This window comes from Emydura macquarii, unplaced genomic scaffold, assembly GCF_026122565.2.
Source record: "Emydura macquarii macquarii isolate MOO-44397 ecotype Brisbane River unplaced genomic scaffold, CSIRO-AGI_Emac_v2 contig_1790, whole genome shotgun sequence".
Taxonomy (NCBI): domain Eukaryota; kingdom Metazoa; phylum Chordata; order Testudines; family Chelidae; genus Emydura; species Emydura macquarii.
In genome coordinates this window covers 25,315,613-25,328,458 of record NW_027131927.1, presented here as the reverse complement: position 1 = coordinate 25,328,458, position 12,846 = coordinate 25,315,613, and the positions used below count along the sequence as shown (strand labels likewise).

Here is a 12,846-nt window from a genome sequence, read left to right as displayed (position 1 = left end):
TAAGTTTTGCCCAGCTAAAAAGAGTGTTATTCAAGTCCCACTGTTAGGTTGAGTCAGGCCTTCAATTTAGATTGTGTAGAAACAAGGTATTTCAAAGCCTATGATTAGTAGAAATATTACCATGATTTTTTTTTTTTTAGAAAAGATCCCAATGAGAATATTTCTTAGTTTGATTTCAACAACCTGCCAAGTATTTGTAGTGAGTCTACACATTTATATCATGCAAATCAGCATACTGAGAGGACAGAAAAAAAACACCACAGCATTTTGTTACTGCATGAGTACCCAAAAATGACAGGATCCATTTTTTTTCCCTTCAGTGATTCTCTTGGAACCCAGTGTGTGACATAATAAGAGGTTTGTCACCTGTTCAGTACCTAAAGATGCGATGGATTCTCTATCACTTGCACTCTTTGAGGCTATGTTTACACTATGAGCTAGGCATGTGATTCTCAGCCCAAGTACACGTTCTTATGCTAGCTCAGTGAGAGCTAATGCAAGTATAAGTGGTAGCCTAGTCACAGTGACATGTCTTAGCTATGCTGAATATGCAGCCACAGGGTACAGGCAATTTGTATTCAGCATGGCTGAGTCACGCTGCCGCTGCCCGTGCTTCTGCGGCTATGCTACCATCTCTACTGATGCTAGCTCTCGCTGAGCTCACACAAATAGGTGTACATGAGTTGAGAATCACAGCCCTACCTCACAAGTGTAGACGTAACCGGAGTCAAGACTGGATATTTTGTTTAAAAATATGCTGTAGCTCAAGCCAAAGTTATGGGCTTGATGGGGAAATTACTGAATGAGGTTCTATGGCCTGAACTCCTGCATAGCATAGAATAGATAACTGTAATAGCTCCTTCTGGCCTTAAAATCTCTGCTTCTGTTAATCTTAATTGAAAGGTAAATATTGCTTATGTTGTCTAGAAATTGACGATAAAAAGTGAAATTGACTAGTCTATTTTCATTGTCCAAACTAAATGGAATGCAAAAAGGGAACTATGTGAAAAGTAAATTTGAATTCATTCAGCTCAAATCAATCAGCATGTAATGGTAACACATGCAATGGAAGCTGTCTTTTAAATATGTAGTTATTATCCTGAGAGACAGCGTTCTTTCTGATATAGAAGAATAGGGGAAAATAAATTTTTACTATTTGTTTTTTCAGGATTCAAGGCCCTGACATTTTGTCCTGAATACTCCAAAACACATGCTTTTCTGTCATCATTCATTTCCTTTGTCACACATACCATGCTGAACTGTTGGACTGTGAACAGTCCCTTTGTGTCATCCAAATTTTATTTTAATGCTATGACCCATTAAATCTTCTTTCCAATGCTGCAGTGTTAACCCACAGCTTCCACTCACTTATTAGCTTATCATCATTTCTAAGGATCAGTACACTGGGTCAAATAAAATAAGGACCATCCTGTGATTGATGTGTCAGGTAAGCTGGGGTTGGATTTGAGACCTTTACTCCACTATTTCAAAGTCCAATTCACCAGTACATCTGACCTTTCGGAGCCCAGTCAATAACCAACATTTCCCACAGTCAAAGTTTAAACTAGGCATTCAAAAAAAACCCCACTTCCATTAGCTTGGTTTGAGAGTAAGCCCTCAAAATACACCTGAGAAACCAGCCCTATATCTGTTTTCTAAAAAGATCATAGTTACAGTTATATTTGAGATCTTCACTCTTAAATATTTTCAGAGGGGTAGCCAGGTTAGTCTATATACAGCAAAAACAAACGGAGTCCTGTAGCACTTTAAAGACAAACAAATTTCTGTGGGCATAAGCTTTCGTGGGCTGCAACCCACTTCGTCATGAATTCAGGACTCTCGATGTTTTTTACTCTTGAATATTATCTCCCATAACCTAATCAGCCACAAGCATAGAGTCCCATATGCTAGCATCCTTTTGACTTACTGCCTACTTACATCATTGCTTTTCACCTGACATTCAACAGAACTGGTTTTCAGTCCTCTAAATCATCCTCTAATCTGCAAATAATAGGATATCCTTACTGTGGAAGTAAAGTACAGCAGCAATGGCTTCTCTGTTTTCGGAAATGTTGACAAGAAAAAATAGTCTTTGTAGAGGATATTTACATTGGTTATGTTAAAATGTACCATAATGCTTAGTGGGACAAAGTTTGCCCTTGGTTAAACCCAACCACCCCTGATCACTTCACTGGTTTGAGTACCGTCACCTTCTGGGTAGCAGTAATTGAAGGTCAGTGAGACCACGTGGAACTAAGGGCAGACTTCTTGCATTCAGTTTTAGGAAATGTTGTAAATCAAATTACCAATCACTTACCTGATTCCACCACTGAGTAGTACCTTACTCTTCAGATGGTTTGATTGATTTTAGTGGGACTCTTTGCAGAGTAAGACCCATGGATCCAAAACCCATGGAAGTCAATGGGAGTTTTTCCATGAACTTCAATGGGCTATGGATCAGGTCCTAGCATACTTACTAGAAGCACAAATGGCAAAATCTTCCCTTCCTTGATTTTTCAGTCGGAAAATTGCTTTTTAAACCACTTTCAGCACACAAGAAACAGGCGACACAATCAACACCTTGTGAGAATATATGGAGACACCGCACTGTTCTTTTTCTTGACACATTTATTCTAGGAATTATAGTGCAGTAATTTTCTATAGTGTTAATTGCATTCATATCGGTGAGAGTTCAGATTCTCTGTGCAAATTTAAATAGATATTACAGGTACACCTGATATGAAGTACAGCAAAGAATTGAATGGCAGACATTTGTGAATGGTTTGGAACTAAATCCTAACACTAACTAGCCAATTTGTGTAATGGGAAGGAGTGACATTAATGTGAGAAACTCGCTGCTCACATGGAAAGTGAAACAAAGCGTATGTTGACCATTAAGCCAAAGAGCCTGTTGCTAAGAAAAGGCCTATTGTTAAGTGACCCAAACCACATGAAACTTTAAGAATAATTTGCAATAATAATGTTAAATTGTGCAACCTTTACTAAAAGTGGAAAATTTCGTTTAGTAAGCGTGGAATGTTTTGTATAATATCCTGTGCATCATAACAAGGGTTTTTAAACTGCAAAATGTACTAATCATATTACTATGGAAAGTCTGGATATTGCAATATGTGCTTGAAAATTTGCAATATGTACCAGAGGAAATTACACTAAATGTCGTGTGTAAAAAGGGAAGTTATGGCTTGGCAACAAACTATCTATAAAAGACTACGTTTGAGTTACTTATGGAACAGACCATACTGCGACCAGACTGTCTTTCATGTCATTGGCTGCAAGCTTCAGTTCCATAAACATTAGGTATTGCACACCTCTTTTTCTTATGAGCATGTCCTGTTCATTAATAAAGGCAATCAAGCTTGACTACGCCTGTCTCACTATTTTATTGTTATCGACTAAGACTGAACCACTGGAAACATATATATATTCTTATGTGTTACCTTAATATATATATATATATATAGAGAGAGAGAGAGAGAGAGAGAGAGAGAGAGAGAGAATAAACATAGATAACATTAAAGTAATTATTATAATGGGGAGAGTGGGAGCAGCTATTACTTCCTTAAAAATATTGCAGACTTGAGAAATCAAAATCATCAGCATTTAGAGCATCACTTCATTTGAGTTTGATCTGAAGAGGAAACTAAGTACCCCAGTTTGACCTGTTACTGAAGAACCTAAGGGAAGAGATACCAAGAGAGTCCCTCTGTAATAAATTCCTAGTTCATGGTGCAAAAATGCCACTTAATGAGATGGGCTGGATTCCTTTAGTACTGCATTTCCAATACTGTGGAAAACAGAGCCTGCTACTCTACTACCTAGTAATCTTAACCACCAGTCTGAGGCTTAGGAAACCTGGATATTAGGTTTTGCTGTTTTTCTAAGCCACAGTGTTTCTTTTCAGCAATTAACATTTTCACTTAAATTCCAGAATTACAGGGGCAGCTCACATAACACCTCCTTCTTTCCTTCCTTCCTTCCTGAGTGGTTGGGGAAAGAGGCAAGTGATATCTTTTAGCTTGGTACCTGTAAAAACTGTAGAGCAGAATTCCTCCAATAAGTCCAAATAGTCTTTACTGTCACTATATATGCCATCTACAAAAGGTGATTCATCCAAAACTGTATATTGTAGTTATTTGTAATGTAAATATCACAAATAAGCTCCATCACCCTTCCATTCTTTCCGTGCATGTGGCAGTACTAGTGAGAGTAATCATCCTTAACATAACATCGTTGCAGCACTGACACAAATAAATCAGTCTACCACCACTTCCCTGAACTGTATCAGCGGTATTCAACCTAGCTAAATGAGAACTTTCAGGTAGAGTGTACCTGGAAGTTCCTTTGCCACCTTACATCAGCATGTTTAGTGACACATCAGTACTTATCTATACTAAACCTTTCACTTCTGTGTTCAGCAGCTTACAGTGAAATTCTTGTAAGTACTCCCTGTCAAAGTTTGATAGGGACATTAGCATTTTCTTGCCAAGGTGATATAGTGACATATCAGGTATGTACATGGACCAGCAGTGACGGTGCATTTTTACACCTAAGGCCTTATAACATGGCAATGAATTGGTGAAATAATACCAATACCTGGCTTAGCAATGTGCTTTGGGAGTTAGGATCATAATGGTAATAAATGTGCTCAGTGTGCACAGATAAGAAAATTAAGAGCTGCCAGACCCTGGGATTAGAAACAAGGTCTAAGAGTACCATTATGCTCCTTACACTACTGGAGACGAAGGGCATGTTGCAGAAGTACTGGACTTAGGCTCTGGGAAGGAAGGACGAGGACCGCTCATTCTTCAAGTATCTTTGATAGCTAATTACTAGAACAACCTTACACAGGAGGCCTCTCTACATACAGACCATTGTGAAAGTGCAGTAATCAGAGCCAAGAGGTAAAATAAAAAGCTGGGCTTAAAATGGTGTGTTTTTAAAATACATGGACATAGAAGTTCTTCCAAAATCCCCTTGGGAATCTCTCTCCAGTGATTTTAATAGTCCAAAGGCCAGATCACCATGGTGTGCTACTCTGGTGATTCAAAGCATCCATAAACTTGTCTTAACTAAACAGTTAAACTGGGTGTACAGCTGTTATCTGTCATTGAAGCAGCCAGACTGTACTGGTGAACATTGTGCATCAGCTTTTATTTCCATGTACACTATACATTCCTCCACGTTAATGACATTACAACAAATATACAAGAAACTGCGGAGAATGTCAGATCACTGGTTATTTCTATGAATTTTTGCAGCACACACATCAGCTATGAAAACTGAGTAAATCCATCATTGATGTTTGGTTTATTAAACCTTACTGTGCTCATTATTCATTACTATTATTACATCTATTAATGCATGCAGGGTGTAAGGGTAGGTATATAGATGTCTTTACAACCCTGTACAGACTAACCTCTAACTGGCTGTATACCCCAAAGAAATAAAATCATTACACAGCCACTTGCAATGAAATATTGCAGTAGTGTAGCCTTTGTTGTAAGTTAATACCTTTGGATCTGATATTATTCAATGGTGTAGTTCCAAAACAACTCTTCATTTGATTTTCATGGTAACTTGCTTGCTTATGGCATTCTAAGTATTTAAATGAGAACTCGTCCTAAAATAGTAAATTGCTGTCAATTCAGGATTTTTTTTTAAAATCACTTACAGCAGTAAAGCCTGAGAGTAGTTGTTGATAAATTGTTGTTAATATTAAACTCCATCTCTGATTCTCTCTCTCTGAGGCCCACTGAAAGTCAATTATAAGACTTTGCACTTCTATAGCATTTTCCATTTTAGGAATGTAATTAAGTCCAATGTCCCAGACCAGCGGCCAGTCTGAATAGCCATGCTGGGCTTGGGTGTGGGGAAAGGAGAGCAAGATATGTTGCACTGCTGTCCTGCTGCTCTGCTCATACAGAGTCAATGGAGTTACTCTGAATTTCACAGTAATAGAGAGCAGAACTGGGTCCTAATTGATCACATAAATCATCTAGCAAGTCAATTTGTGCCAGAAAACTAGCTTTGATGCAGGTTGTCCAATTGTCCAGTCAAATAATATTTTTCTTATGTGGATTCAACGTTAGTAGGGTTCATCACTAATTACCTTAGTAGATAACAAGGAGACACAGAAAGGGTCTCTGACTAGAACCCCACATCTGAGCAATGTTGACCTTTGTGGGTCAGGATTCATTCTTCACTGCTTAAGCCCACCAGTAATTATCCAGCACTTACTTAGTGTTCAATTATGCAAACCGTCTGGTGTGGCATGCCCATTAACTTGAAGGACTAAACCCTGCTCTGTCACCCAGAAATTAGTTTGAGTGATTGGTGCCTTTGGTATCATGACAAGAGAGGTGAAGAAGAAGACGACTATTCAATGGATACATTTACATCCTTCTTTGAGGCTCATTTCTTCTGCAAGCTCTACAGGAAATGAACTAAACTGAACATAATACAAAACCAAGCAATGCTTTTATTAGTTTCTTCCCCCCCTCCAACAGGGTTCCCCAGTGAGTCCCATCTCTAAAGGATCATTCATTGAAAGTGAAGGTGGCAATTGAAAAGAGAGGAAAAGCAATACTTTTTTCACACACCATATAATTAGACTGGGGAACTCACTGCCCTCGGATATCACTGAGGCCAAGAGCTTTGCAGGATTCAGAAATGATTTGAACATTTATATGGATAATCCAGAAATATAAAAGGAAATCATTTTTAAAAAGTTTTGAAGGGATATAAACCTTCATGTTTCAAGGCTTATGGAGGTTAGGAAGAAATTTTCTTTTGAAGCAGGTTATCCCATAACTACCTACTGCAAAATTTTTTGCACCTTCCTTTGTAGCATTTGGTGCTGGCCACCACTGGAGGCAGGAGACCGCACTAGATGGACCACTGCTCTGATCCAGTATGTCTCTGCCTATGTTTTGTATTTCTGTCTACTAGATTTTAAGCTCTTTGGGACAAGCACTATCTTCATTTTTCATCTTGTAGTGCTGAATACATTACTGTCAGTTAATGGACATAACCCTGTCATTGGACATTACAGTTAATGTCCCAATTAAAGAATCAATAACCTAAATCTCCACTTACCCAGTAAGCACTTACCACATTTCTATAACTACATTAGAATGAACAATAAAATTTTAAAGTGGCTAATCCAGTTTTTAATTCTATTTCTGTATAGAATCCCCTTGTTTTTGTGTTGCCACATTGTTTGACTTCATACTATTTTGTTAGGGATTTTTATAATTAATTTAATTTTGTTTTGATTGTCTGCACAACACCAAATGGCCTGCTGGTGGGAGCAAATAATGATCACAAATAATATGTAGTTAGCACAAAATTATTTAAAACTATGATAAACTTAAAAAAAAATATTTCCCATAGGCACACATACCATATTATATGCATATATACACAAGCATACAAACACAGAGCTGGTGGAATGTTTCCAAAATTTGACAATTTTGACTTTTTTAGTGAAATTTAGAATATTTACCAGGAATAGGTTTTTCATGAAAATGCTCTAATGTACATGTGATGTGTATGTATGCAATACAACTTCAAATATCGAAATGTCTTTTGGGACAATGAATAAGTTCAATTAATCGAGGTTAGGTATTACTGAAGTTATTTTCATTGTAATTAATAGTCAGCAGGGCACATGACCCTGTTTCAGAAGGTAGAGTAGTTGGATAATTAAAGTTGTACTGTACATACTTACTGTCCATCTTGAGAAAGATGCTGATTTGACAGCACTTGAAACTGAGTTCCTCTTTCCACAAAATAGCTTTGCTTGTATTTATCATATAAAAGTGATATGTTTTTTCTCTATCATCTTTTTTCTTTCCTTCAATGTCTCTTCCTATTGTGCATTGTATACGGAACCTACTGCCATTGATGTGCCTGTTCATATGAAAACTCAATGGGTTGCTGTGAAGAGTATGATGTCAGATGGTTTCTAGAAGGTCACTGGAAAATTCTGTTTGAAACACAGTCTAACAAAAGCTGAATGTGCCCATTCAAAATAAAATAAAGGGCAATTGTATTTTTAGCTTCAAGATAATAGACTTTAAAGCTATTAAACTGCTATTGACATATTTGTGCTATGACTGTGTATTACACAATGAAGGAAACTCAAAGAAAGCCATATGTATTGATATCAAGTTTTATGGTGTGCCATTCTATTTTTATTTAGCACCAAACTGCAGAAAAGGGATAGCCATAACATGTTTAAGTACTTGGGGTGTAGACATTAAAACACATTTATTAAAGCAATAGTAGTTAATACTAGCTCTTATATAGCACTTTCATCAGTACATCTCAAAGTGCTTAACAAAGGAGATCAGTTTCCCCATTTTACAGATAAGGAAACTGAGGCAGACAGGTGAAGTGACTTGCCTTGGCTTGGCTTGAGGAGCTTGGCATTCTGATTTAACTTATTGTCCTATACTGCAAATCATCACCATAGTATCTGAGTGTGGTATCTAGTTCTTGCTTTTTAACTAACTTGCTGTATGGAACTCAGCAAAACAAGATCTTTGTTTGTAGCTTAGTCCTCAAGCAACCCCACTAACTTCAATGGGGCCATTCATAGAATAAGTATTATTCAACATGAGGTATGGTTCTCTCTATGTCTTTGAGCCCCATCCAGTCCTCATGTCTGTGACTTCAGTCAGCTTACTTACCGCAGGGCTGAGTTTAGCCCTCTGTATCCATTTCCCCTTCTATAAAATAGGAACAATACTCACCTACTTCATAGGGGTATTGTGAAGATTAATTATAATTTGTGGAATACTGCTCAGGGAGTCTGCCAGAGTGCTATGGCTGTTTTTGAGAGGCTTAGGAAGGCTGGGAAATTCCACTTCCTGATCAGTAGTTACACCAACTGGGTGCTGAATCAAGCTGGGAAAGGCTAGGGACTTCAGTTTTGTTGTGTGTTAAAGCTTTCACCTGTTTCTTCATCCAGACAAATATGAAATTAGTGATGCAGTTGCATAATCCCTTTCCAGTAAAATGATCCAGTTAGTTTACCTAGACCACTGTAGCAAGGTGTTTGTTATAACACACTATATTCACCTTAGAATCAGTATTCCATTCAAGGTCTTTATGGAAGTACTCTCCTTACAATAATCTCTCTTCCTAGGCTAAACCAAAGGGACTTTGCTCATTTGTGTCTCTGTGTTACCACTTTCACATAGGGCCTGCTTTAAAGCCCCACAAGGCCAATGGGAATCTTGTCCTTGCCCAAAAGGCTTTAGATCAAGTCCCTATGTAATATGCTTGGGGAAGTTTCTAGGAGTTTCTTAATTGTTTTTGTTTAAATTAAAGAGAAAAACAGTTTACATATTAATACCAAAAATTGTAGAATAAGTGCTATAGAAAATGGAACCTCTATTGTATAGCTACATAGCCATAGATATTACTGAAAAATAGCAATACTTTGCATCTTTCCTCCAAATATCCAAATCCATATCAACAATTAAGTAAGCCTAACAACACCTGTCTGAGATAAGAAAGGATTATTATCCCCATTTAAACTTTAAGAAATTGAGGTACAAAGAAAGTAAGTGACTTGCCCATGTTACTCTGCTCAGTGGTAACATTATTCAGTAAAGTCAGTAGGTATAATAGGTAGCCAGTCATGAATGTAAACTCTGCTGCGAATGCCACTTAGTCTGGATTTCAATTAAAATGTTTTAATTACTAGGCATCATTTTATTTTAATGACTTGTGCAGCTCCCTGAACCCTTTAACAGCGAGACAAGGTGGGTGAGGTCATCTCTTATCTTTTGAAAGCTTGTTTCTCTCACCAAAAGAGATGGGTCCAATAAAAGATATTACCTGAGTCACCTTGTCTCTCTCATCTCCTGGGACGTATACAGATACAACACCATTGCGTACCCTTTAACAGGGGCAATTCAGGAATATTAAGCCAAACATTTTTGAAAAGGCCTCTATGTTTGCACATCCACACAAGTGGGTGTGAAATCTCTTGCGCCCACAAAAAAGAAAAATTTAGAAGAGGGAGAATATAGACACCTCACTACTCAATATGAGTGCCTAAAACAGCATGCGTAAACAATTTACAACAAACATTTTGTTGGGGGCAGGTCTTTAAAAACCTTTTAAGTATATTGACCACAGACAATTACATTATTCCATCTTCCATTCCAAATCATACATGACACTAAGGACTTGCACATTGGCTTTAAAATAATCATCATGATAGGCTAAACCCTGCAGTCTTTACTCAGTCACTACAACAAGAGTTTTGATGATGGTAAGGGGCCAAAGGAACTTGGCACTCATGAGTTTGCAGGTGCAAGTGCGTGGACTTGGATGCATTGAGTATAGACATACCCTGAGTAACGACTGCAGGTGTTGGCCCTGGCTTATTTTTTTTGACAGCCTTCCTCAAATCCAAGACTTATTAAAATCAATGGGAATTTTGCCTTTGATTTCAATGGGACCATGATATGATCCAGAGCCTTTATAAGCAGTTCATAAGAGAAGAGAATAAAATATGTAGCTTTCCTTACTTTCCCCTGGTAGTTTCGAAGCTGGATTTTTTGAAGTCAGCATCCTTCTTAGTGCTAGTGCTGACAGAGTTGTAGTAAGACATCCTGGGAGATCTGTTCCCTGTTCTTTGCTGGCTTCTAGCAACCTCTTGTTGGAGCGGCATCTTTCTAGGAACGCTCCGTGGAAAGCTCCCTGTACTGTTGGATAAGGCTCCTTGCTTAGCAGTAGCATGATCATGACTGCTGTTTCCACTGGACTGCATTGTAGAAGTGGAGGTTTTCTTCTCCTGAGTCCCTGGAAGGGTTTTCAATCTCTGAACTTCTACTGTGGATGCAGGGGTGATTTTCACAGCATGTTCCCCTGGTGTACTTGCTGCAGCTGTTTGGATCTCAGAAGAGGTGGATACAGGGCTTGCCATCAAGTTTTTGAGGCTGTGAATTGCAGGAGAAGGTGAAGTAAAGTCTGAGTGGCTTGGTTGGGTTTCACCATCTCTAGTCGTGGGCCAGGGCTTGCCAGTGGTACCAGATTCCAGGCTGCCACTCTGTAAATGTGATACGAGCAATAAGAAGATTATCTCCTTCATCCTGTTGGTTAGTAAGAGCCGCAAGATGTCTCATGTATTCCTTGTGTGAGGAACCTGCAGCTGTCACCTCCTCCTCCTCAGCCGCAGCTCTCAGAGTGAGCCTGCAAGGGCAGGCTCTGCTAGTTTTGCTTCTGTAGAAAAGGAAACAGGTTTTAGTGTTTCAAAACTAACTGAGGAAGCTCGATTTCCTGTTTCTGTGAATTCTTCTGCAACCTGTGACCCCTTGGAGTGCTGGAGCCTGAAAGCCTTAGGGGAAAGTAAAAAGGATTCTCCGCAGAAGCTACCGGATGAAGATTAATGGCACAATGTGAATGTGGAAACATATTATCAGTGAAATCAGTTTGAGGGGGAAAAACATCAAAACTGTTAAGTAATTTCCTTTTCAGGTGTATCCATGCACAGAACATGAGTTACTTGTCAAGTGTGTCACTTGGTTGTTCATGTTTGTTGTGAACTTGCTATTGAGTTACCTAGAAAAGGACGTGGATGGACTTTGATACGCTGCAGAACACTGGTACATGACGCAAGATTTAAGGTTTGCTGTTGTTCTCTTTGTGGTTTGACTAGTCAAGCCAACAACTGATACAGGAGTGGATCTGGTAAGGAAGAGATTGCCTTTGCACTAGACTGAAAAATATAAATGAATACAATAAAACCTTTAATGTAATAACTTCATCTATGTGCCATTGGCTAATACTCCACGCCCCCATCACTGTCACATTACCCTGCAGGGTATGGAAGGGAGTACTATAATTATTATGGAAGAATTGGCAGTAACTCCAGAGTTAAAGTTACATTCAAATGTTGCACTTAAAGCCTATTTTATATTTAACAATTGAATTTAGTCTCAAAATTTAAGACACACTCTGTGGGCCAGCTGAATTTTCTGTAATATTTTTGGTTAAAGATTTACTAACTTTGGCAGAGGAAAAATTTCTACGTGAACCCTTTTTGAATTTTTGCCAGTGATTATACAATGTCCCCCCATCCTCTATCGAAAGAGCCACAGCAATGCCAACATTCACACACACATGACACACATTTCCATTGCAACTCAGACACAGGCAATTTTTGGAAATGTAAACTTTAAACAGAAACAGACTTATTCCCTTTACTCCTTATAACCTCATTTATATCTATCTATGACGACAAGTCAATAGACATGTTGAGTTCTGCTGGCTACTTCTGTCTGATGCTGCCAGCTTGACTCCTGCTGTCTCTGCTCAGCACAGAGACCCCGAGGAGCTGAGGAAGAAAAATGGGCAGTAGCAGGTATTAAGAGAGGTTTTGGAGCCATAGGGGATAGACTGGAGATCTGTCAGGCCGTGAAGGGTAGAGTGGGGCTGTTAGTGGAGAGAGAGAATAGTGGGGCTACCTAGGGAGTTCCTTCCTATGTAGCAGGGCTATGGAGGTAATGAAGTCTCTGTATGTGGTTCGTACAGACTCAGCTCACCATAGCACTGATGGTGGCTTGATTCTGAAGCACATCAGGCAACAGTGAACTAAGGAGCTAAGGGAGAGTAGGTCACCATCTGAGTGGGGAAGTGTGACAGGGTGTTTCACTCACCACTAGACTTGCACCTCCTCCTGGTCACTCTGGGGAATAACTCACCAGGTTGACACCCTTTCCCATGGTTGCACTGTCCTCCACCTCTCTACGACTGCTGCCCCCTCTCACTCCATGACCTTCTGCTGCCTCTTTGTGACTCAGACCT

The 12,846-nt window shown here is 38.9% G+C and overlaps 1 protein-coding gene across 1 annotated transcript in view; it reads right to left on the bottom strand.

Annotated features, from left to right (window-relative positions):
- MMRN1 (multimerin 1) overlaps positions 1 to 11,146 on the bottom strand; it is a 53,752-nt gene extending 42,606 nt beyond the window's left edge. The window contains exon 1 of the mRNA XM_067557173.1: positions 10,569 to 11,146. Within this exon, the coding sequence (XP_067413274.1) occupies positions 10,569 to 11,131 (563 nt within the window). The 5' untranslated portion in view covers positions 11,132 to 11,146. The remainder of the gene's footprint in view (positions 1 to 10,568) is intronic.
- Positions 11,147 to 12,846: the final 1,700 nt, after the last annotated feature.